We start from the raw sequence: 26,790 nt of genomic DNA, 5'->3' as shown, positions 1-26,790 counted from the left end.
AGTGAGCGCTGGCCTTGGAGTCAGACAGACAGGAGTTCTCATCAAGCTCCCTACCAGCTGCACAACTGTGACGGTTTGAAGTTCTATGTACCCTAGAAAAAAACACGTTCTTAAATTTAATCCCTTCCTGTGGGTGTGAACCCACTGTAAGTAGGACACTTTGACGAGGTTACTTCAGTTAAGGAGTGACCCACCTCACTCTGGATGAGTCTTAATCCTGTTACTGGACTCCTTTTAGACAGAATGAAATTCAGACCCAGAAAGAGAAAGCTACAGAAGCAAGAAGCTGAAATCAGTGAAACCTGGAAGAGAAGGGGGAGACCACGTGCCTTGCCATGTCACGGAGGAGCAAAGGATCACCCACAGCCGGTCTTCCGGGGGAAAGCACCACCTTGATGGTGCCTTGATTTGGATATTTTCCCAGCCTCAAAATTATGAGTGAACAAACTCCCATTGTTTAATCCAACTCATTTCATGGTATTTACTTCAAGCAGCCTAGGACACTAAAACGACGACACTTAACCTCTCTCAACCTCTGACTCCTCACGTGTAAAATGGGATCACAAGTGTACTGACCCACAGAGCTGTGGCAACAGCATTACAGCCACCCCTCACTCGCCTCTGGGCAGAGGGGACGGCACCCCGCGACCTCACAGGGCCGGGCTCCGAGCATGGCCTGCACACATAACCTGTCTCATGAATAAAAGAATCACCCCAAGGGAGAGGCCGTCCCGAGGCAGGTGTGGGCGCTGGACGTGGAGTCCAAGGATCTCCAGCCCCACGACTTGCTGGCCGTGGGACTCTCTGACCCTCACTTCCTGTCCTCTAAAGCAGGTGCAACAGGCAACTGCCTCACTAGGTATTAATATTAAAATAGCAATAGCGACAACAATATAGCCATTCCTTATTGGGAACTTCCTCTGTGTGAAGGGCTTTGCATTAATCCTCACAACGTTCCTATGAGGGAGACACTGTCCCCACTTTACAAATAACTTAGTAACGATGAGCCCCGCTCAGGAAATGGCAGCCATATCCTCTGCAAGTGAAATTTCAGCTTAAGCATTTGCAACCTGTGTGAATTTGGGGAGTGGGAAATGGGGAGTGTGGAATTGTGGGGACCTGTGGAGTCCACAGTCTGGAGCCAGAGCCCCAGCCAAGGTCGTGACCCCGTACAGTACCTACCTCACCCTCCCCAGGTGCTGAGGATAACCTGAGTCTAAGGCTGGGATCAGAGCTGCTGGGAGGTTTGAATCCTGAGCTCTGGCCCCAGTTCTGCCCTTGATCTGCTCTGCCCCCTGGGTCGGTCACTGTCCCTTCCTCAGTTTACCCTACGGTAAAGGGAGAAAAAGGATCAGACCTGTAGCTCATCAAGATCTCTTGCCACAAAGAGAAGCTAAGGGAAGTTCAGGAAAACCTGTAGTATCTGAATTTCTGGCTTTTCTCTGCACCCTGGTGGGCACCAGCAGCCTAGCACCCAAAGGAAGACAGCCTGACTAGGAAGTGGCTCCTGGGAATTCGGGGGCTCACTTTGTGACTTCTGCCAAGGCTCCCATCCCTCTGAGCCCAGCCTCTGCAGTCTGTTAAATAGGGATAATAATAATACCTATCCCTCTAGCTTTTTGTGAGGCTTCAAAGAGATCATACATGGGAAGTGCTTGGGCACAGGTAGGTCCAGGGTAGCCAATTAACAGAAGCCAAGTCCTATAATTGCAATGGCGAGCTCTGTCATCAGTCCAATGGCCATACAAAAGGCCATTGTAATGACTAGAAGCTTATGAACTATGTTTGTTATAGGAAGCCACTGGTGTCTGGGTAAGTTGAAAATGGAATCACGGTTCCCATGGTGTTTTATTTTAATTATTTATATTTTATTAATTATATTCCAAAAACCAAGTTTAAAAATATTCTTCATTGTTTTGTTGGTTCTCTTCCGTTGATTTCTGACCTTATCTTTATTCTTTCTTTCCTTCTATTTTTGGGGGTTTGTTTTATTGCTTTTTTTTTTTTTCTGCCTTGAATTGCATGTTTGACTTATTTTTAAACAGTTTTATTAAGGTATAAATTACATACCATAAAATTCACCTGTTTCAAGTGTACAGCTCAATGATTATTTGATGGCTGTCTTCTCTCATTTAGCGTAATGTTTTTGAGGTTCATCCATGGTGTATCCTTTATCAGTGCCTCTTTCCTTTTCATTGATAAATAGTATTCCATTGTATGGATATAACACATTTTGTTTATTAATTCAATTGATGGATATTTTTATTGTTTTCACTTTTTGGCTATTGTAAACAATGTTGTTAAGAATATTCATTTACAAGTCTTTCTGTGGATGTGTATTTTCATTTTCCTTAGGGGCTTGTTTATTTTAGACATGCATTATTTCCTGATAAATATATTTAAAGGTATAAATTTTCCTCTAAGAACTGCTTTAGCTGTGTTCCACAAACTTTGAAGTGTAGTTTTGTCATTATTATTCAGAGATAAATATTTCTTACATTTCTTTATGACTTCCTCTTTTTACCAAAAGTTATTTAACAATATAACAGTTTCCAAACCTATATTATTTTTAAACCATCATTTTGTTGTTATAATTTTTAATTTCACTGAATCATGCTTGGGGAAAATTGCCTATACAATAGTAATCCTTTAGAATTTGTTGAGACTTCCTTTAAGACCTTAAAACGCAAGCTCTATTTTTGTAAATGCTCCATTTGTGTTGCTTAGGGGCTGCTTGAAATAAATGATGTTTCTAGAAGATTTTAATAATCTAAACCCAATGTGAAACCTTGTCCTTCCACATACTCCTTATACAAGTTCTGCCAAGTTCCTTTGAAAAGTTTCGTCCTGCAAAGGCACAGGACCATTGTCCACTGCTCTGCCCTCCCTGGCTTCTCAGTTCATCTGCTCACAGCCCACGACCCCCATCTCCATTTCACTGCACACACTGATTTCTTTGGCAACTGCTGCACCTTGCAAAAGCCCAGGACTGCTATCGGCTCACAAACTCCTTTCTTTCCAGCTTGCTTGCTCCAGCAATCAGGCTGGACCTCATCAAAACCACCAATGCATGGAACCCTCCAATTTCTCTCTGTTCATCAGCCCTCTTCTGCCTTCATTCCCCTCTTTAACCAGCTTAAATTTTATGTTCCCTTATTTTAATCACTTCCTTGCAAACACCCTGAACTCCCTTGCCCTCCCTTACACCTACTTTTCAAAATGCTAAATTCTAGACAAATTGAACTCCTTTTCGCCTGCATCCAGGCTGGTAAGTATCACTGGGGAATGTAAATTACTGGGCATATGAGTGGCACTGTAAATTCACAGTCACCAACCTCAACACTGACAAACAATTTTATTGTGTTTTCTTGTTTGGATACGCCATCCTCAGACTTCTAACTTCCTTCTACCTTTCTTGTTCTCAGCAGATGACTAATGTTCGACTTGTCAGAGAAAATAGATGTTTGTGTGCAGCTGCTCCATCCTCCCCTTCTCTCCTTTCCAAGACACTCCCTCCTACTGTGCTCAGAATTCCCTCCCTCCCATCCTCTCAGGAACTTTGCACTCTTGATTGGAGGGAAGTGAAGGGTTAACAGGCAGTGCAGAGGTGCTGGTTTTAAAATGCAAATCGGGTTGTGTTCCTCCCCAAGAACTAACCCTTCAATACCTTCCTGTTATTCTGAAGATTTAAAAAAAGAAAAATCCTTGACAAGGTCCCCATCAGTGGCAAAGAACCTGTAAATATATTGAAATATGCTCAGTCTCACTCATAATAAGAGAAATGCAAATTAAATTACGAGTTAAAGTTTTTACCTTTCAAAAGTGCAAAAATCCAAAATTTTGACAACCCAGCCTGAAGGTATAACTTCTATGGAAGTCAATTTGGCAATATCTAACCAAATTTCCAAAACGTTTACACTTTGACCCAGCAATCTCTCTTCTGAGAACTTATTAAGATATTTCTCTGTACTAAGAAATGATACATTTATAAGGATGACTTTCAACATATTTATCAAGTGGATATGAGAGTAAGAATATATGTGGGTGTGTATACATGTCAGGATTCAAAATATATTCTCTTTTATTCTCCAACTTAAACTATATATATATATATTTTTAATCTTCATTTTATTGAGATATACTCACATACCACACAGTCCTACAAAACAAATCGTACATTTGATTGTTCATGGTACCATTACATAGTTGTACATTCATCACCCAAATCAATCCCTGACACCTTCATTAGCACACATACAAAAATAACAAGAATAATAATTAAAGTGAAAAAGAGCAATTGAAGTAAAAAAGAACACTGGGTACCTTTGTCTGTTTGTTTGTTTCCTTCCCCTATTTTTCTATTCATCCATCCATAAACTAGACAAAGTGGAGTGTGGTCCTTATGGCTTTCCCAATCCCATTGTCACCCCTCATAAGCTACATTTTTATACAATTTAAACTATATATTATATGATCGCTTAACACATGATACAAATTGTAGGTGCTAATCTATTCATCAAATTATTCTAATGATTTCCAAATCATGCATTGGTTTTTAGAAATTGTTGGCACATTGTTTGTACAATGCAGTTGTCACCAGTTAAAAGATACCCTTGTCTGAGTCATGATTTGACTTCATACTCTTTCAATGCCTTCTACATTAAGTTAATAGTCATTAGGTGACTTGTGCTCCAAATAAGCAGAGAATTTTTCTTAAAAATAGTGTTATTATTTATGGTGCTGAAACTTCTCTCAGTTTCTGCTGAACTAACAGCAATTATGTTCAAAGTTTTTCTAACCATTATAATACTTTGTGAGATTTTATATGAATGCTGTTTCTATTAACCAAGTCATGAATCGTTAATTGGAATGCCATACTTAATTAATTGGCTTAATTTTATTTTATTGACCTTTTTCACCTTTAATCCATAGAACTTTGCGAGCATCATTTGGCCAAATTTCAGGATTCAGTAAATTGGAAGAATTGATTGGGTCAAAGTGTAAATTGGAAGAATTTAAAAGGTCATTATATGTTTCACTTTTGTTGTCAAATAACCATATTTTTTGTCAAATTTTTAGACAATTTTTCTTTCTCATTTAATGCCTCCTGATATTCTCTGTTTTCTCCTCCAGTTCCATTATTTATTCTTCTCCCCCTGCTTGGTGTTCCAGAGAACCGACTCCTATAGACTTCAGAAACTGGACTTCTCTGCCCTCTGGCTTCTCTTTGGATTTCCCACCACCTCCTTTGGTTTATTCTTTCACTTTTTATTTTGAAATACTTTCAAACTTACAGGACAGTAACAAAATAATACAAACCCCATACAGAAAACTCCAACATTTCCCTACCCTCCCTTTCTGATACCCAGATCCACCAATTTTAACATTTTGCTACATTTGTCATATTTACCTTTCTATAGCTATCTATCTATCTAATCTGTCTATCAATTTATCAATCAATTTTCTGAACACTTGAGTGTAGGTTGTATACATCATTCTTGAAAACTTAATACTGCCATGTACCTTTCCTAAGTACAAGGTTATTCACTTATGTATCCACCTTAAGTGCAGTTACCAAGTTAAAAAATTTTAATATTGATACAAAGCTTGCAGTCTATATTCCAAGTTTTTCAATAATGTATCTTTGAGCCTTTTCTCTTCCCTTGCTAGATCCCATCCATGGTCATATATTGCATTTAATGGTCATTGTCTCTTTAGTTACTCTTTCTTTCTTGATTTTTAATTGTGGGAACATATATACAATGTAAGCTTTCCCATCTTCACCACTCCCAAGCACACCACTCAATGGGATTAATCACATTCGCAATGTTGCAGTATCCTTACCACCTTCCATTACTAAAACTCCCATCTCCCCAAACAGAAACCCTACACCCATTGTGCATTAACTCCCTATTCTCCCTGCCCACCACCAGTGGCAATCTATAGTCTAATTTCTGTCCCTATGAGCTTGCATTTCTGTGATATTTGCTCTGTTTTTACCTTGGGACTTATATTAATATTATAAATGTGTAATAAACTCATTTGCTTTGATACCACTTAACTTCAAAAGCATACACAAACTATGTTCCTATACCCCTCCACCCCCCACCTTTATGCAGCTCTTGTCACAAATTACATGTTTATACATTATGAGACCGAAACTACTGATTTATCATTATATTTTATGTATTTGCCTTTTAGATTCTATAGGAAATAGAAAGTGGGGCTACAAACCAAAAATACAATAGTACTGGCATTTGTGTTTACCCATGTCATTTCCCTCACCGGAGATCTTCATTTCTTCATGCAGATTCAATCTACTGTCTATTGTCTTTTCCTTTCAACCTGCAGAACTCTCTTTAGCATCTCTTTTAGGGCCAGTAGTGGTGATGACGTTCCTCAGCTTTTGTTTATCTGGGAATGTCTTAATCATTACCTCATTTCTAAAAGACAGTTTTGCTGGAAATAGAATTCCCAGTTCACAATTTTTTGCTTTCAGCCCCTTAAATATGTCATCCCACTGCCTTCTTGCCTCCATGGTTTCCAACGAGAAACTGACAATCTTATTGAGGCTCCCTTGTAAGTTGCATGTTGCTTCTCTCTTGCGGCTTTTAGAATTCCCTCTTTATCTCTGGGATTTGACAGTTTGATTATATGACACAGCATGGGTTTATTTGGGTTTATCCTGTTTGGAGTTCATTGAGTGCCTTGGATGTGTCTATTTGTGTATTTCACTAAACTTGAATAGTTTTCAACCATTACTCTTTGAATATGCTTTCTACTCCTTTCTTTCTTCTTTCAGAACTCCTACAATGTTTGTGTTGGTACACTTGATGGTGCCTGTTTTGGTTTGCTAAAGCTGTCAGAATGCAATATACTAGAATGGGTTGGCTTTTACAATGGGTTTATTTGTTTACAAATTTACAGTTCTAAGGCCATGAAAATGTCCAAGTTAAGGCATCAACAGGATGATACCTTCTGAAGAAAGGCCACTGGCATCGGGGTTCCTCTGTCAGATTGCAAGGCACATGGCTGGTGTCTGCTGGTCCTTTGCTCCTGGGTTTCATTGCTTTCAGCGTCTGGTTCCATGGCTTTCAGCTCCTGGTTTCAGTGCCCTCTTCTATGAGCTTCTGTGGGTCGTCTCTTAGCTCCTCCTGGGCTTTTCTCTCTCAACTCTCTCTAAACTTCTCTGGGTGTTTCTCTCTAAGCTCTCTGGGCTTTTACTGCCATTTATCCTCATAAAAGACTCCAGTAAAGGAGTAAGACCCACCTTGAATGGGCTGGGTCACATCTCAATTGAAACAACATAATCAAGAGCTCCACCCACAATAGGTCTGCACCTACAGGAATGTATTAAAAGAACATGGCCTTTTCTGGGGTACGTAAAAGCTTCAAACCAGCATAGCGCCCCACAGGTTCCTCACACTCTTCACATTTCTTCATTCTTTTTTCTCTCTGCTGCTTAGACTGGATGATTCCATTTTTCCTATCTTCAGCTTCATTTATTCTTTCTTCTGCTGACTCCAATCTGCGTTGAAACCCTCTAGGGGTTTCCTTTTCAAAATTTCCATTTGTCTATTGATATTTTCTTTGTGTTAATGTATTGTTTTCTTCATTTCTGTTAGCTCTTTGAGCATATTTAGGACCATTTTAAGAAAAGGTTTTGGAGTATCCCATTTCCAGTACTCCTCAATGATGGTTTCAAATGCTTTAATTTTCTCTTTTGCCTGGGCCATTGCTTCCTGTTTCTTTTTGTGTTTCGTGAGCTTTTGTTGAAATCTGGACATTCTGATATTTTAATGTGTTATTGCTGGAATTTAGACTCTGAGGCATCTGTTCCTTAAGCTTGTATCCAGCTACTATTATGGTGAGCTTTTCTTGATTGTGAGGAGCCAACAAAAAAAAAGGGGGGGGGGTGGGGAGAAAGAAAGGAAAAAAAGAAAACTTCTTTCCCAGTCTTTGCAGATTGACCTGTGAGAGCACCCTCCTTCAAGATTTAGCTATTTAATCCGTTTAGAGAATAGGTCAAGGCCAAAGCATAGGTGCCTCCCTGATCCTTTCTGCACATGTGTCTTGCCTTGGGCATGTGCATGTGGCCCTAGGAATTTCCCCATTTATGTGATTCTGACTGTCCCCTCTTCCCTAGAAAACAGTTTCCTCTTGGTCCTGGACATTGCACTATATGTCCTACAGCCAGCAATCCCTTGCTCCAGGCAGCACGATTTAACTGTCCTCCCACAGTGTTCTGTAGGAGGGTTTGGTGAGCTGATTTCTACATGCAGGGCAAGTCCTGGGACAGCAAGGCCCTCAGGCCACCACCAGACAGATTGAGCCAGACATACATGCTCCCAGTGTGTACATAAGGGATACTCTCCTCCCTCTGGAACTGGGGCCAGGGATCTGTACTGGGAGTGTGGGCCAGCTCTGTACCAAGCTGGTGAGAGGTAGAAGAGGAGCCAACCAGGGCACCAGGACATCCTACTGCTTTTAAAGAGGCTTTTTCTTGCTTTGGCACTCACTCTGTTACTGCAGTCCTTTAACTGTTTTCTGGTGCTTCGAAAAAGATGTTCTGCCAGTTCTTGCTGGTTGTTTAAAGCTTCTTTGGGGGGATGGAGCCCTGAAGTATCTCATTCCAAACATCTTGGATGAGGTAGGACCTCCTGAGTGGGTTTTTAATCAATGGGAGGTACTAGCAGGAGACTGGATATTGAGAGGAGAAAGAAGTCAGGGTATTTATCCCCCGCAGATCCCTCCCTGCCTGTCAGTGGCTGCTGCATTTCTCCACCTAATGCCTCAGCTCCATCCAGGTGGCATCTCTCGTAGAGAGTTCTGGTAACTTCTCCCCCCCTTGACCCTTCAGGCTTAAGTATTAAAAGGGTTTCCAGCAATTGCTAGTGCCGAGGTACTTCACCATTCCTTGTTGATTTCCCTGACTTCAAATACCAAACACTATTTTTTGTCTATTTTTGAACTTTGTAATGATGGACTCATGCAGTATGTATTCTTTTTTTTTTTTTTTTTTTTTTTTTTTTTTTTTTAAATTACTGATGACTAAAAATTATTTATATATAAATAGAATTGGTACAAAACAATATCCAAAATGTGATAACATTTATAAAATCTATAAAAATAGCTAATTTTCAGTATCAAATTGGCAGATTAATTTGCATTTGAAGTAAATGAAGAGACAGATTTAGGCTATTTAAGAGAGAAGACTGGAGAATATCCCTATTTTGTGAAAGGTCAAAGAATGCCAGAGAACTTAACCTTTACTACATTAATGACCAGATGTTATGTGGATATGTACTACACAGTAATAAACAATAGAGAATGTAGAGAGCAAAGAAAGCAGAGAGCTTGGCCCAATGTGCTCAAAGAAAAGGTAGAATACAAAAAGAATTTTTAAAAATGTAGCAACGATTCCTGTGACTAATTTTTTTTCACTGAAGACCATTCAAATCTTTTGTAAACACTATCCCTTTAATCCTTGAATGTTTTCTTTGAGGTAGAGAGGTGGGCTAGACTACTGCTGGAAAGTAAGATAAGGAATGGTAAGGTAAAATAGCTCTTGAAAGCTGAAAAAAGTCTTGCAATTCTTGAATTCTCTGGCTTAACTGTTCTGCCACCTCTTGAACAGAGAAGACTAATCCATTCTTCATGTCATCTTAGAATTCTGTATCTATATGCTTGTAATTAATAGGAAAATTAATTGTCTTAAAACAGGTACAATCATGATTCAAACTTCAATGTAGTCCAACACAATTTCATACAAATACTGGTTAAATCATACAAGGTGGTAAAAATAAATTTTCTTAAAAACATAACATTTTTCTTCACGTTTTAAATTCAAATGTTCTAAATATTTCTTATATTTTTACCCTAAGGTTCACTGAGTTGGAATTGGTGCTATTACCTTTGTCCTTGATGAAGGAAAACGTTAGCAGAATGAGTTGTTTTTAAGCTAAACGAGTCTCCACTTGATGAGTGTTGTGAAGGAGCTTTTCCACCCAGAAGTGATGTTTCTGCTTCTTTTATTTCCATTGCCCTTTTATATAGTTCAGCAGCCCTTTCAAAATCTCCTTCTTCATAGCTAAGCACAGCTAAATTTTTTAGTGTTTCTCCTACTCGAGGATGCATCTGACCCAGGCTGTCTTCATAAATTTTTAATGCTCTTTCATATAATGGCAAGGCTTCAGTGTGTTTTTTCATTTGGCTATAAAGAACAGCTAAATTCACCAAGGCAGTAGCTACACTGGGGTGTTTTGGGCCAAAAGATTTCTGTCGGATTTCAACAGCCAACTCATACAAAGGTATGGCTTTGTCAAGTTTCCCCATTTTCTTATATAAAATTGCAAGATGCTTCACCGTATATGCCAAAGAAGGGTGATCAGGAGCTAATGCTCGTCTCCGAATGTCTAAAGCTCTCTCATAAAGTTCTTCCGCTTTATCATATTGTTTCTTTTCATTGCATAGAGCTGCAAGATTATTCAAAGACTGGGCACAGTCAGGGTGGTCTGGTCCTAGAACTCTCTCCCTCATTTCTAAGGAACGCTTTAGAAACTGTTCAGCTGTCTCCAGGTTATTTTGAAGATAGTAGAGGACACCCAGTTCATTGAGGGTCCGAGCATTATCAGATGTGTCTTTACCTAAAGTAAGCTCTTCTAACTGTAGGGCCCTTCTACGTAAAAGGGCAAATCCATACAAGTTGCCTTTTCTCCTTGTGGCTCTCTGACGAATTCTGAAGGATTTTTTCCTAAAATGTTCAGCTTGTTCATATTTATTCTGCTTCTGGTACAAAGTTGCAAGTGCCTCAAGTTCACGGGCAATATGTGGATGGTCCATGCCATAAGCATTTTCTGAGATTTCCAATGCCTGTTTATACAGCTGTTCTGCATTGCCAAACTTCTTCCACTGCACATATACACTTGCTAGTTGGTGGAGGGACTGAGCTACTCTCGGGTGATCTGGATCTAAAGCTGTTTCTCGAATTTCTAGAGACCTCTGCAAAGGTACCACAGCCTGACTGAGAAGACCCAGATCCTTGAGAAATCGCCCCAGAGTTTCATAAAGATCAGCTAAGCCAATCATGTTCTCCTCGCCTTCACAGTCTTTCTCATACTGCTTCAGTGATTCAAAATATTCCGTTGCCATTGCACTTTTGTCTTTGCCAACAAACTGCCAATAACTCAGCAACTCGGCAAAGTGTCCTCTTTTGTAAAGGTTTTGAGACACAAAGAGATTGAGGAGGCAATCGTGCAAATTCTGTTTACTTCCCTGCTGCTGAAAAAGCCAAGGGAGTTCATCTGCACTTCTCCAAGTCACTCTGTCCTGACTTAGCTGCATGGTGAAATATTTGATTAGCTTTTGCCTATATGAAGAAATAATGCTTGGACCACCCATATACTCCAGTCTTACTGTTTCCCAAGCTTGTAGATGTTGAAATTTGAGCAAGCCACAACCGTAAGTCAACAAACACATCTTGTGTAGACTGTGAATAAGAGAGGTCAGGACAGCCCAGGACATCTCAGGATAGAGTTCCATCAGTTCTGATTCACTCACACCATTGTGACTAACATTGACAAGGCAGAGAATCTGTTTCATTAGTTCTTTATCCATATCATTTGCCATGGACTCCTGGATAGACTGCAGAACAAGTCTATATAATGAAACAGTATCTTGACACTGGAAACACTGATGAAGGATTTTATCTAAATTGCCTGTTTTCCCAGCACTCCATGCTGGAGGGCATGTTTCTACATTCACGGAAACAATTACTCTTACATTCACTGGTAGTGGATCTATCAGCCATTTCATGTGTTTTTCAACTTGCTGAACTTGATCTATAGAATCAATAATAATGATGATACTGCCTTGATGACGAGCAGAGAGCTTTTCTAGCCAACGTGGAAATTCTTCCAGAAGCTTAGCAGGATCCAATGTCAGAGCAGATACTGACCAAGAGTGCTGCATCAACTTTAAAGTGAGTCGTTTAATAATCAAGGAAGACTCTGAGCTAGTTGACATAGGCCTCCCCACAAAATGAGAAAGAATTAGTGTGTTAGGGGAATTCTTCTGTTGTAAATGAATCCAATGAAATAATGGAAGATGCATCTTTCCTGCAGGTATTTGATATGGTTATAATTTCTTGTTTCTTAAGGTCATGAGCTCTGCCCACTGAAAACAGATGATTGATGATCTCTGCCATTACATCTCTGAACAGCTTTCTCTGGGATGTGTCCAACATAGCCCACTCTTCTTGGGGGAAGTCTATAGCTACATCTTTGAATGCCACTGACTCCTGAAACATCATGGGCATTTGGATTCAGACAGGGCCATCTCTAACAATGTCCAGAGCAGGATATTCAAGATGACAGCACAGTGGCTGCATTGTCAAAAGCTCAGTTGACAACTGTCTTCCCCGACTTTCCTTTCCAACCAGACAGTAGTGTCACAAAGCGTGTTGTGTCTCTGACTTGCCCCGCGGCTGCAGGCGCCTCCGGGTGGGTCCCGGGGACGCTTCTGGGTCTGAGGCCGCAGAGTGGGCGCCCGAGGCCGCGGGCGCGCAGGGCGGGAAGCTTCGGGCTCCCTGGGTTCGGCGCACCCTCTCCCGGCCCTCGGGCGGACTCACCGGGACGGTGCTCAGACTCCTCAGAGCCAGTGGCGGAGCCCCGGGGACACGCACTCCTCAGCGCAGTCAACACTGAAGGTCCGGAGAGGAGTCGGCCCCAGGAGGAGCGGGGTGGGCTCCTCTCCCCGCCCAGACTCCCCGGTGCACATCAGCCCTGGACCCCCGTATTCTTTTTTATTTGCAATTTTTTTATTGAGGTGAAATTCACATAACATAAAATTAACCAATTTAAAATGAACAATTTAATGGCACTTAGTACATGCACAGTGTTGTGCAGTCACTACCTCTATCTAGCTCCAAACATTTTCATCACACCAAAAGGAAACACCGTAGCTACTAGGCTGTTACTCCTCGTTCTTCCTTGCTCCCAGTCCTTGGCAACCATTAATCTGCTTTCAGTCTCTATGGATTCATCTATTCTGGATATTTCATATGAATGGAATCATACAATATGTGAAATTTGTGTCTGATTTCTTTCATTTAGCATAAAGTTTTCAAGGTTAATCCATGTTGTAGCATGTATCAATACTTTATTCATTTTTATGGCTGAATATTTTTCCATTGTATGGATATACCACATTTTGTTTATCCACTTATTGGTTGATGGACACTTGGGTTGCTTCCACCTTTTGGCTATTGTGAATAGTGCTACTGTGAACATACATGTAAGTGTGGTTGGTTGAGTACCTTTTTTTCAGTTTTTTGAGGTATACTTATGAGTGGAATTGCTGGGTCACATGGTAATTCTATGTTTAATTTTTTGAAGAGCCGCCAAACTGTTTTCCACACGGGCTGCACTATTTTACACTCCTACCAGCAATATACAAAGGTTCTAGTTTCTCCACATCCTCATTGTCTGTCTTTTCTCTTATAGTCATCCTAGTAGGTATAAAGTGATATCTCATTGTGGTTTTGAGTTGCATTTCCCTAATGACTAATGACATTGAGCATCTTTTCATTTGCTTGTTGTCCATTTGTATATCTTCTTTGTAAAAATGTCTATGCAATCTCTTACCAATTTTTAATTGAGTAGTTTGTCTTTTTTTTTTTTTTGTCTTTTTGTTGTTATATTATAAGAGTATATATATATATATATATATATACGCACACACACACACATTCTGGATATTAGATCTTTATCAAATATATGAGTTGCAAATATTTTCTCCCATTCTGTATATTGCATTTTTACTTTCTTGATAATCTTCTTTGGTGCACAAGAGTTTTTAATATTAATAAAGTCCAATTTATTTTTTCTTTTGTTGCTCATGCTTTTGATGTCATGTCTAATAACATAGCCATTGTCAAATACAGGGTCCTGAAGATTTCCCTCTATGTTTTCTTCTAAGAGTTTTATGGTTTTGGCTTTTATATTTAGGTTGCTGATCCATTTTGAGTTAATTGTTGTATATGGTGTGAGGTAGGGCTCCGGCTTCATTCTTTTGCACGTGGGTGCTCACTTGCTCTGGCATCATTTGCTAAAGAGACTATTCTTTCTCCATTGAATGGTTTTGGCATTCTTGTTGAATATCAATTGGCCATTAATATACGGAGTTTATTTCTGCCTGTCAATTGTATTCCCTTTATCTATATGTCCTTCTTATAGTATGTATTCTTTGGGGCCTGGTTTCTTTCACTCAACAGTAGGTTTGTGAAATTCATCTGTGTTGTTGCATAAAGCAGTAGTTTGTTTACTTTCATTGCTGCATACTAATCCACCTATCCATTCTACTTTCAAAAGATATTTGAGATTTTCCCTAAGGTTATTTATCTTGGCTATATAACTAAGGATAAAATTTTATGTCACAGACTATGAATAACTTCAGCTTTAGTAAACAACACCAAACTGATTTCTAGAATAGTTGTACAAGTTTGGATGTATTATGTCCCTCAAAACACCATGTTCTTTGATGCAATTTTGTGGGAGCTGATGTATTAGTGTTGATTAGGTTGGAATCCTTTGATTGAGTGATTCCATGGAGATGTGACTCAATCAATGTGGGGGAGACCTTTGATTGGATAATTTCCATGGAGGCGTTACCCCACCCATTCAGGGTGGGTCTTATTTGAATCTCTGGAGTCCTATAAAAGTATTCACAGACAGAAGGAGGTGTTGCAGCCAAGAGAGACATTTTGAAGAATGAACAGGAGCTGAGAGTGGAGCTGGAACACAACCTGGGATCAGCAGATGCCAGCCACTGCCTTCCCAGCTAACAGAGGTTTTCCAGATGCCATTGGCCTCCCTTCAGTGAAGATATACTTGTGTTGATACCTTCATTTGGACATTTCATGGCCTTCAGACTGTAACTTTGTAACCAAACAAACCCTCTTTATAAAAGCCAATCCGGAGGTTTCGTCTTCCGGAAAGCGCTGGAGGACGTTCCCTTTTGAGGCGTCGTGATGTGTGGGGACTGTGTGGAGAAGGAATATCCCAATCGGGGTAATACCTGCTTGGAGAATGGATCTTTCTTACTGAACTTTACAGGCTGTGCAGTATGCAACAAGCGGGATTTTATGCTGATCACAAACAAATCCTTGAAAGAAGAAGATGGAGAAGAAATAGTTACCTATGATCATTTGTGTAAGAATTGTCATCATGTAATAGCCAGGCACGAGTACACATTCAGCATCATGGATGAATTTCAGGAATATACCATGCTGTGTCTGTTATGTGGCAAAGCCGAAGATACTATCAGCATTCTCCCTGATGACCCCAGGCAGATGACTCTGTTATTCTAAGCATCCTTCTTCTGTTCTGTTGTAATTATGTCTGGTTGGTTTACAATACCAGCAAGCCTGATGGTTTGTTTTACTTAGTTTCTATTGAAAATTCTTTGCTTTTTTTTTTCAGCTTGAACTTATCTGTTCTTTGAAAGAGAAAGTAATTTAGGGGATTGCTGCTCTCTAAGGCTGGGCTCTTCTGTTGATGATATTCCTAGTTCATATTAGTGCAACCAAAATCAAGTGTCTTTATTAGCTGTTTTGTGGCTTAAAAAAAAAAATTCACTAGAATGAGAACCTAAAATCTTGATTTCTAATGCCATTTTCTGAGAAAAGGAACCAGGGGTTCCTGGAGAAATGGCTGATTCTAGGAGGGCAGGAATTATGCAAGATATGCCTGGAACATCTTGTAGTGCCACAAAGTAAGGAAGTGTCAAAACAAAACAAATAACAACAACAACAACAACAAAAACCCCACAATGATAAGAATGTATCACAGGGCTATAGGAGCCAATTGAAAGAATTTCCAATGATGAGAGCTGGGACAATTTTAGCAATAGACTAAAGTAGTGTTGGATTATAACCCAAATTATAAAATAAATATGAGTCCATACTGATACAAAAAAATGATCAAATGAATAAATAAATGGGGAGAATAGACCAATATCCCATGCAGTAGAATTCCAAATAATTTATGCAGTATTCCACTCCTAAGGAGGTGGAACATAACTCCCCACTTCTTAAGTGTGGACTGCACACAGTGACTTCCTTCCAAAGAGTACCATATGGAAAGGTGGGGAGCAAAAGAGTAACTTCATAGTAGAGAAAACTAATAAACTACCTCAGCCAGGTGATCATGGTTAAAAGCATCAATGATAAGTCATGTTGATGGCATGTACTCTTTATACGATATGAGAAGGGCACTTTATCTTTGTGGTCTTTTTCCCCAAAACCTAAAATCCCAGTCTCATCATGAGAAAAACATCAGACAAATCCCATTTGAGTGGCATGCCACAAAGTAGCTGACCAGTACTCAAAACTGTGAAGGTCATCAAAAACAAGGAAAGTCTGAGAAACTGTCACAGCCAAGAAGAGCTTGAGACATGGTGACTAAATGTAATGTGGGCTCCTGTACCAGAAAAAGGACATTAAGTAAAAACTAAGGAAATCTGAATAAAGTATGGATTTTAGTTAATAAAAATAAATAAATAGAATGATTTCAGCTGCTCCAAAGGGATCTTAGAATAGTTGAAAGAGCATTGGTTCGGGGTTCATAAACCCTGGCATTAGTCTTCTGCCATTTGGACTTCAGTGTCCCAGTTCTGTAAAACTGGGCTTATAAAAATTGATCTACTTCCTTCACAGTCTTGTTAGGAGATCCAAGTGAATTAACAAGAAAGCATATAAAGTTCTGGATTCAATGAGGTGGCTTCAGTTAGTTCTTCTCATGCTGAGACCAAAACTTAGAGGGTCAGATTGGAAGCACAACTGTTTCCTCTTCATAGCTAAGAGACTTGAAAATTCTGGACTAAACCTTAGCTTATGAGAGAAAACAGTGAGCAAAGTGAGTGAAGTGTTCATTATTGTTACCAGGGAAAAACTTGGTTGTATAGCAGCAATTCTCATAATACTAAGGTTTATTGAGTGCTTACCATGTGCCAAGACCTGCTTTTAAGAATTTTACTCATTTAATCCTCATTACCAACTCCATGGGGTAGTTTACTATTGTTATTCCAGTTTTAGAGCCAAAGAATCTAAGGCACAAAGAAGTTAAGTAACTTGCTCAAGTTCACACACCTAGTACAGTGACTCCCTCTCAACAAAAGTGTTGGGGAAATATGAACTATAAAGGGTCTAGCAACGTTAGCAAGAGGTTGAAAAGTATTGGTGACAGTACTCTGATGAATCTAGGTTATTTGAACCAAGATTTGTTATTTAGAAAAGTTAACAGTTGCTTCTTAGGGATCAGTTGTTTTATTCCTGGAAAATGTTTTCCATTGTGCTACAAATCTCTGTCTGATCTGCTAAGGAAACAATTTTGTGAAGTGAATCCAAAAAGCAGAAAAGATGCTTCATTACTTTAAATAGTAGTGCTAAGCCTATTATAGCCTCTGAATTGTCCATTCTTTGAGTTTGGAATGCTGCCAGCTTACTTATTCGGAGCTCAAGAGTATGATCTCATATGCCCCTACTGACATTCTCATGCATTGCAGAATGTATAATTGTTATCTTTTTGTTTTGGACTTTATATTACAAAATTTTAAAGATTCTATCCTATTTCATCATCATTAAACAAAAAATTGTGCTGTGAAAAAAAAAAAAAAAAAAAGCCAATCCATTTCTGGTATTTTGCATAATGGCAGCATTAGCAAACCGGAACAATAGTTATACCCATTTACAGTTCTATCAGTGTGCCGGTTTGAAATTGTTATGTTCCCCAGAAAAGCCATGCTCATTTAATCCAATCTTGTGGGTGCAGACTTATTGTGGGTGGGACCTTTTGTTTAGATTATTTCCATGGAAATGTGACCATGTCCATTCAAGGTGGGTCTTAATTAGTTTACTAGAGTCCTTGAGAGAGCTCTGGGAGTATGAGAGAGAGCTCAGAGCTGAGACAGACCCAGAAGCTTGGAGATGCAGACAGAAAGATGTTTGGAGATGCTAAGCTAAAAGATGAAGCCCAGAGTTTGCCCTGGAGAAGCTAAGTGAGAACCACAGACTAAACTTAAAGAGAAAGCCAGTGGAATCAGAAGCTGAAAATGATGCAACCCAGGAGCAAAGGACTAGCAGACAGCAGCGACATGCCTTCCCAGTTGACACAGGTGTGCTGGATGCCATTGGCCTTTCTTCAGTGAAGGTATCCTTCTGTGATGCCTTAATTGTGACATTTTCAAGGGTTTACAACTGTAAATTTGTGAACTAATAAACCCCAATTGTAAAAGCCCATCCATTTCTGGTATATTGCATTTTGGCAGCGTCAGCAAACTGGAACAATCAGCAATGTATGAGTTACTGTGATCTGTAGATCTGTAGTAATATCTCACTTTTTCATTTCTGGTGTTGCTTTTTTGTGCTTTCTTTTCCCCTTTATTTAACTTGACAGGGTTTTTCCACTTTTATTAGTTTTTTCCAAAAAAAAAAAAACTGGTTTTGGTTTTGTTGATCTTCTTTATTTTATTACTTTATATTATTTATAATTTCCTTCCCTTTCCTTTTTTAGGGGTTTAAGCTACTACTCTTTTTACTACCTCCTTGAGAGGGTGCTTAGCTCATTGATTTTCAGCCTTCCTTCTCTTCTAATACATGGATTTATACTAATTTATATATAAACTTCTCTAAACATGGCTTTAGCTGCTTTTCATAAGTATAGACAGTTCACTTTTTCATTTTCATTCAGTTATAGTATTTTCTGTTTTCCATTGTGATTTTTTCTTTGACCTGTAGGCTATTTAGAAGTATATATATTGATAATAAAACAAACAGCATTTCTCACTGTGATTTTGAATTTGTCTATTTCTTCTTTGACTTCTGTCAATTTTTGCTTTAAATATTTTGAGACTATGTTGTTGGAGAATATAATTTTAGTATTATTTTTGTCTTTCTAGTGAATTGATACTGAGCAGTTTTATTATGAATTGTGTCTATCTCCAGTAATGTTTTTGCCTTAAAGTCTACATTTTCTGGTAATATAGACACAACAGCTTTCTTTGGTTAGTATTTACATGATATGTCTTTTTCCATCCTTTCATTTTCTTTTCTAGAAATTTTTTGTTTGAAATAATTTCAACCTTGCAGAAAGCTTGTGAAAATAGCACAAAGACCCCCCATATATCCTTCGCCCACATTACCAATTGTTACATTGTACGGCATTTACCTTATTCTCACCCTCCATGTGTGCCTGCGTGTGTGTGTGTGCTTTTGAACCATTTGTAAGTTATAGCCATTATACCCCATTATGCCTTAATACCACAGTGTGTATTTCCTAAAAATAATGATACTCTCGTACATAATTTCTACATAGTCAGAATCATGAAATCAACACCAATAATTAACTACTACAATAATTAACTAACTACTAATTAACCATATAAAGCACAACTCCATTGAAATTTTGCTAATTGTCCCAAAAATGTTATTTATAGGCCAAGGATCCAATCCAGTTGTCATAGATCTTTAGTTTCCTTTGTTCTTTGGACAGTTACTCAGTCTTTCCAGATCTTTCATGACTTTGAACTTGATCATGATTTTTGACACATGCCAGTTACTTTGTAGGATATCTCTCAGTTTGGGTTTCTGATATTTTCCATGACTTATATAGGAATACCGCAGAAGCAACACCATGTTCTCAGCACATCACATGGGCAGTCACACAATGTCTACTTGTCCCATTACTAATGATGGTAGTGTTTTCCGCTTGATTAACATGTCAGCCAGATTTCTCCACCGTAAAGTTAGTAGTGTTTTGTACTTGTTAACTGATAAGTAATACATAAATATTTCATGGGGAGATACAGTGAGACAATGAAAGTATCCTGTTCTATATCACACTTTCATCCACCAGTTTCAGCATCTATTGATGCTTCATACCTGAATCAATTATTACAATGATAGTTGCTAAATGGTGAGTTTCTGATGCCATCATTCTTTCTATATTTATCAATTTGTAGCTAGTGTTGGCTTGTTTGCTGCTTGCCACAAAAGGTCCTGGGTGCTTGGCCCTGAATTCCTTCGCTGTGGTGCAATCCATTGCCTGTTTGGCCTCCATATGGATCCACTGCACCACCCCAAGGGACTTGGAATCACATATTTTTATGTGGCAGAGAGTGGGCCATGGATTGGTTTTCCACTGGGGATAGGGTTGCTTTCTGGCCCACCTATCATTCTTGTAATTATTGACAATTACACTGCTCCTTGGACCATTTCCTTCTTGGATCCCCAGTAAAGAGGGCTGTCCTATTTAGAGTATACACTGACCCCTGGTTCTATATAGTACTATGAGTTCTGATCCCTTCCAACAGAAACCAAGCTCTAGAGACAATAATTGAAACCTATCCTTTACTTTAGCTACCACATCCAATGAGATAGCACATGTCCTAGAAGATCAGCAGATCAGCCCAAACTCTCTCATGCAAGTTGCAATGGATAATAGTCTGGCTTTATACTAGATCCTGGCTGAACAGCAAGAAGCATGTACGGTTGCCAACAGCTCTTACTGTTTTGGAACTAATATCATAGGTCAAGCACAATGGTCCATTTATGGCGTAAGAAAGGAAACTAAAAAGTTGTCTGAAATAATACCTACAAGTCCCCTCTGGGGCTTATTCACTTGGCTGAGTCAGGGATCCAGGTGCATGGTGGAGCTCAATTATGCAGCCTGGCCTCATACTGCCATCAGAATTCTGTTGATAATAGCCGTGAATCAAGTGTCATATAAAACAAATTGAATGGATATTTCCCAGACCCAATCTGTGTTTCTAATCTGAGTTGCTGGTGGGGTGGCATATTCACGTGGAAATTTGAATTCATTTAGGAATAGGTAGGACTGCTGAGGGGTGTACTGTTGAGAAAGGCAGTCCACCATGGGCCTTGAGAGCACATTGCCTGTCCTTGCTGAGCATACCAAACTGTTTGATCCTGAGCAGTTTCTGTAACTCATCACAAAGGTGAATAAGTAGGTCCAGGAACCCCAGGGTAACTGCCTGCACCATTTCACTCTCCAGGGGAAGGGGACTGGTTTGTTTGCTGCTTGCTACAATAGGTTCTAGAACCCTGGCTCTGAGTTCCTCAGTTGTAGCACAACCTACTGTGTGTGCACTATCCGTCTGGACCCATCATTTTACCCCCGTGGGACTCGGAGGCAAACAGAACTCATGTAACTATGCTGATGCACCTGCTGCTTGCTGTGCTGTGAGGAATAACCTGTCTTGCTCTGATCATTGAGTCTTGGGGTCTACTTTCAGCATTTGTGGAGTTGTGGAAGCTTTTATTCCTTGCCATCCCTATGAAATTAGAGGTCTTCCTGACAGTCTCTTGCCTTTGTTTTATATTTTCCAGTCCTCTCTCTCTGTGCTTCATGCTAGATATTTTCTTTTGGCCCATCCTGCAGTTTGCTAATTCTCAGTTGTCAAACCCATTCTTTGAGTTCTTACTTTTATTTATCGTATCTTTCAATTCTATGGTTTCCTTTTGGTACTTTTTATAGTTTCCAATTCTTGGATGAATTACAAACTTGCCTTTTATCTCTTTGAATGCAGGAAGTTATTTAGAGGTCTATGTCTATACCTCCAATATCTGAAGCTCTTGAGGATCTATTTTTTCTCTATTTATAATTTTTTATTGTGGTAACATATATACAACATAACATTTCCCGTTTTAACAACTTTCAGTGATATTAATTACATTTTCAATATTGTGCTGCCATCACCACCATTTATCACCAAAACTTTTGTCATCAACACAAACAAAAAGTCTGTACTTGTTAAGCAATAACTCACCATCCTGCCTCCTCCAGTCACTGAAAACAGATACTTTCTGTCTCCAAGAATCTGTTTATTTTAGGTATTTCATATAAGTGAAATCATAAAATATTTGGCTTATTTCACTCAATATGATGTCTTCAAGTTTTGTCCATGAACCTTGAAGACTTCCTTCCTTTTTTTAAATTCAGTTTTATTGAGATATATTCAAATACCATACAGTCATCTGTGGTGTACAATCAACTGTTCATAGCATCATCATATAGTTGTGATTCATCACCCCAATCTATTTCTGAACATTTTCCTTATTCCAGAAAGAATTAGAATAAGAATAAAAAAGAAAAAGAAAAAGAACATCCAAATCATCCCCCCCATCCCACCCTATTTTGCATTTAGTTTTTGTCCCCATTTATCTACTCATCCATCAATACACTGGATAAAGGGAGTGAGATCCACAAGGTTTTCACAATCACACTGTCACCCCTTGTAAGTTACGTTGTTAAACAATCGTCTTCAAGAGTCAAGGCTACTGGGTTGTAGTTCGGTAGTTTCAGGTATTTACTTCTAGCTATTCCAATATATTAAAACCTAAAAAGTGTTACCTATATAGTGCATAAGAATGTCCACCAGAGTGACCTCTTGATTCCATTTGAAATCTCTCAGCCACTGAAACTTTATTTCGTTTCATGTTGCATCCCCCTTTTGGTCAAGAAGATGTTCTCAATCCCACAATGCCAGGTCCAGATTCACCTGGGTGTCATATCCTGCATTGCCAGGGAGATTTACACCCCTGGGAGTCAGGACCCACATAGGGGGAAGGGCAGTGAGATCACCTGCCAAGGTGGCTTAGCTAGAGAGAGAGAGAGTGTGTGTGCCAGTTTGAATATATTGTGTCCCCCAAACACCATTATCTTTGATGTAATCTTGTGTGGGCAGACATTATCAGTGTTGATTAGATTTTAATTCTTTGAGTGTTTCTTTGGAATGTGCCCCACCCAGCTGTGGGTGATGATTCTGATTGGATAATTTCCATGGAGGTGTTGCTCTGCCCATTCGAGGTGGGTCTAAGTTGAGTCACTGGAGCCATATAAATGAGCTGATATAACAGAAGGAACTCAGTGCAGTGCAGCTGTGAGTGATGTTTTGAAGAGGAGCTATAGCCAAGAGGGACACTTTAAGGAAAGCACAGGAGCTGCAGATGAGAGACAGTTTGAAGATGGCCGTTGAAAGCAGACTCTTGCTCTGGAGAAGCCAAGAGAGGACAAATACCCCAAGTGCAACTAAGAGTGACATTTTTGAGGAACTGTAGCCTAGAGAGGAACGTCCTTGGAGAAAGCCATTTTGAAACCAGAACTTTGGAGCAGACACCAGCCACGTGCCTTCCCAGCTAACAGGAGTTTTCTGGACACCCTTGGCCTTCCTTCAGTGAAGGTACATGTGTTACCTTGGACACTTTATGGCCTTAAGACTGTAACTGTGTAACCAAATAAACCCCCTTTTATAAAAGCCAATCCATTTCTGGTGTTTTGCATGCCAGCAGCATTAGCAAACTACAACAGAGGGCCACATCTGAGCAACAAAGAGGTCCTCAGGGGGAGACTCTTAGGCACAATTATAAGCAGGTTTAGCCTCTCCTTTGCAGTAATGAGCTTCATAGGGACAAGCCCCAAGACAGAGGGCTCAGCACATCAAACCGCCAGTTCATGGTGTTTGTGAGAACATCAGCAACAATCCAGGTGAGGAAGCCCAACACCTCTGCATTCTCCCCCAGCTCCTCAGGGGGGCCCTGCATACATATTTTTATTCTCTGCCCAAATTACTTTGGAATGTGTTGCTATTTCATCTAACCTATACAGACTTGCCATATCTCACTTCCTATTCAAAGTTCCTTCTAATTGTGATGTTTGAACAAACTGACTATAGAAGTTATATTGTTTAGAAAATATAGATCCTGCACCAAATAAAGATCTCTTTCCTTGGTCTCACATGGAAGTTGAAGTTTAAACACACAGTCTCAGCCTTTAAACTTTGGCCTGATTTGCTCTAGTCTTAACAAGATCTGCTTCATTCATATCTCTAATTGAAGTCTGGTCTCTTTCTCAGCTTTTTTTAAACAGTTGCCATATGTGTTAATACTGACATTCATATCTGCCAAGCTCTAGCTCTGAGTTTCAGGTGTCACACTGATACCCAATGTTCCAGAAACCAATCAAGAGGATCTATTTTTATTGTCTATTGTTTCTACTAGTTTTTTCATGTCAATGTCTCCTTGTGTTCTTGTGTGTGTGTGTGTGTGTATGTGTGCACTGGGCATTGTATTTGCAAAATTATTTGTAGAAATGATTTGAGACCTTGGATGATGTTATCTTCCTCTAGAGAGTAAGTCCAGAGAGCACTTACTTTTGCTTCTACCCAGCACCTGGAACGACTTGGAATCTGGGATCATCTTCATACAATTTCAAGGATGGAGATGGTATGAAGCTGAGGTGCATTATTTTTGAGGCTTTCTACTTCCCATTCATCCTTACATACTCCTAGAGAATAGCCTTTCAAAGTCCCAACCCAAAGTGAGGGAGGTTCACTAGGGAACCCTCCTTGGTGGTCCCTGACTCCAAACCCTGTCCCACTTACCCTGCAAATTTGTGAAATGTACTACTCAGCCTCTAAGCTGGCCCCTCAGGAATTGCCCTCAGATTAAAAGCAGCTCTAAACACCAGGCTCACCAACTTGAGCCTCTACACTCTCCAGGGTCTTGGCCAACTTGGTAATTTTTTCCTAATTCGTCAGCAATCTAATACCTTTGTGGTAGTTATTTATTGCTGAATAACAAATTACTCCAAAATTTAGCAGCTTAAAACAATAAACAATAACAGTAAATCTTTATTACATTACAGGGTCAGGATCTAGAAGTGCCTTTGCTAGGTGGTCTGACAGGGCCTCTCACAGGGTTGCGGTGGCTGTCAGCTGCTGCCGCACTCATCCCAAAGCTTGGCTAGAGCCAGAGGATCTGCTGCCAAGGTGGTTCGTGCACGTCTGGCAAGATAGTGCTGGCTGTTGACAAGAGGCTGCAGTCTCTCACCTCGGCTGCTTGTGTGTCCTCATAACATGGAAACTGGCTTCTCCCAGAGTGAGGATTGAGGAGAGAAAGCAAAGGGAAACCCACAATTCGTTAGTGACTTAGCTGCACACTATCACCTCCACTTTATCCTATTCCTTAGAAGCAAGACATGAAGTCCAGCTCACACTGAATGGAAAGAGAATTGGGCTCCGCCTCTCAAGGAATGCATGTCAAAGACTTTGTGGACACATTTTAAAGCCACCACAGTTGTTAAGTAGGTGATTTTTCAGATGTTTTGTCCAAATTTCCTAGTTGTCCTCAGGAAAAGGATTGATCAGAATTACCCAGCCCATTATTACCTGAAGTAAAAGTCTATACATTTGTATCTTATTCCAGAAATATAAATTATTTGTTTTATATTCTGCTGATACTTGTATGCTATCAAAAACATTCCAGGCTCTTCAGATTTTGGAACAGTATCAAAAGATATGCAACACCCAAGTGCAAGCAATGAAAGATGAAGTAGATAAATGAGATCTCCTCAAAACTGAATACTTTTGTGTGTCAAAGAACTTTGTCAGGAAAGTAAAAAGGCAACTACTCAATGAGCGACAGTATTTGGAAACTACTTATCAGATAAAAGTTTAATATCCAGAATATACAAAGAGATCCTACAACTCAACAACAAAAAGACAAACAACCCAATTTAAAAATGGGCAAAAGACATGGATAGACACTTTTCCAAAGAGGAAATACAAATGGCTCAGAAGTATACAAAAGGATGCTCAACTTCACTAGCTATTAGGGAAATCAAAACCACAATGAGATATTATCTCACACCTGCTAGAATGACCATTATCCATAAAACAGAAAGCTACAAGTGCTGACAAGGATGTGGAGAAATAGGTACACTTATTCACTGTTGGTGGGAATACAGAATGGTACAGCTGCTCTGCAAGGCAGTTTGGCAGTTCCTCAGGAAGCTAAGTAAAGAATTGCCATATGATCCAGCAATCCCATTACTAGGCATTCTACTAGGAAGAACTGAAAGCAGGGACACAAACAGACATTTGCACACCGATGTTTATAGCGGCATTGTGCACGATGCCAATAGACGGAAACAGCCCAAATGTCCATCAACTGACAAGTGAATAAACAAATTGTGGTATATACACGCAATGGAATATTATGCAGCTGTAAGCAGAATAAAGTACGATGCATGCAACATCATGGATGAACCTTGAGGACATTATGTTGAGCGAAATAAGCTAGAAACAAAAGGACAAATACCGAATGGTCTCACTAATATGAACTAACTATAATAAGCAAACTCTGAGAGTTAAATTAGAGAGCACAGGTTATCAGGAAATAGAAAGAGGGCAGAGATTGGGCAATCAATGCTTAAGGAGTACACAATGTTCAATTAGGTTGATGGTAAATTTTGGAAATAGCACAATACTGTGTGATGGTAGCACAATATCATAAATGTAATTAACAAAGCTGAGTGTGTGTATGGTTGAAAATAGTAAGGCTAGAGTCGTGTATGTATAAGGGAGGGTATGGGATTTTTTTTTCTTTCTTTTTTTCCCCTTCTTTCTTTTTGGAAGAAATGGGAATGTTCTCATAGAGCTTATGGTGGTGAATGCATAACTATGTGATTATACCAGGAGCCATTGATTGTACACTTAGGGTGGACTGTATGGTGTGTGAATAAAACTATTTCTTAAGAAATAAACAGAAAACTACAAGTGCTGGAGGAAAGGTGGAGAAAGACCTTTTCACTGTTGGTGAGGAAGTGGAAGTGTGCAGCCCCTCTGGAGAGTGGTCTGGCAGTTTCTTAGGAAGCTAGATATGGAGTTGCCATATTATCTGGCAATCCAGTTACTAGATATATGCCCAGAAGAACT

General features: G+C 39.5%; 3 protein-coding genes across 3 annotated transcripts in view; 1 reads left to right on the top strand and 2 right to left on the bottom strand.

Moving 5' to 3' along the window:
* LOC119514206 overlaps positions 1-673 on the bottom strand; it is a 62,535-nt gene extending 61,862 nt beyond the window's left edge. The window contains exon 1 of the mRNA XM_037809860.1: positions 642-673. Coding sequence (XP_037665788.1) covers positions 642-673 — 32 coding nt within the window. The remainder of the gene's footprint in view (positions 1-641) is intronic.
* Positions 674-10,348: 9,675 nt separating this feature from the next.
* LOC119519810 (nephrocystin-3-like) lies at positions 10,349-12,084 on the bottom strand. The gene is made up of 2 exons (XM_037817537.1): positions 10,574-12,084; positions 10,349-10,475 (listed from the first exon to the last, which is right to left on the bottom strand). Exons 1-2 carry the CDS (start codon positions 12,022-12,024, stop codon positions 10,463-10,465), a joined length of 1,464 nt encoding a protein of 487 aa, XP_037673465.1. The 5' UTR covers positions 12,025-12,084; the 3' UTR covers positions 10,349-10,462.
* Positions 12,085-14,991: 2,907 nt separating this feature from the next.
* On the top strand, positions 14,992-17,678 carry LOC119519799 (protein Churchill). Its single transcript, XM_037817529.1, has one exon. It carries the CDS (start codon positions 15,029-15,031, stop codon positions 15,365-15,367), a length of 339 nt encoding a protein of 112 aa, XP_037673457.1. The 5' UTR covers positions 14,992-15,028; the 3' UTR covers positions 15,368-17,678.
* Positions 17,679-26,790: the final 9,112 nt, after the last annotated feature.

This window comes from Choloepus didactylus, chromosome 2, assembly GCF_015220235.1.
Source record: "Choloepus didactylus isolate mChoDid1 chromosome 2, mChoDid1.pri, whole genome shotgun sequence".
Taxonomy (NCBI): Eukaryota; Metazoa; Chordata; class Mammalia; order Pilosa; family Megalonychidae; genus Choloepus; species Choloepus didactylus.
The sequence above is the reverse complement of the archived record's forward strand: the minus strand, read 5'-3'. Positions and strand labels throughout refer to the sequence as shown.

Coding starts and splice junctions, on each gene's coding strand:
- LOC119519799 (XM_037817529.1), top strand. CDS start 15,029: ATGTGTGGGGACTGTGTGGAGAAGGAATATCCCAATCGGGGTAATACC.
- LOC119519810 (XM_037817537.1), bottom strand. CDS start 12,024: ATGTCAACTAGCTCAGAGTCTTCCTTGATTATTAAACGACTCACTTTA.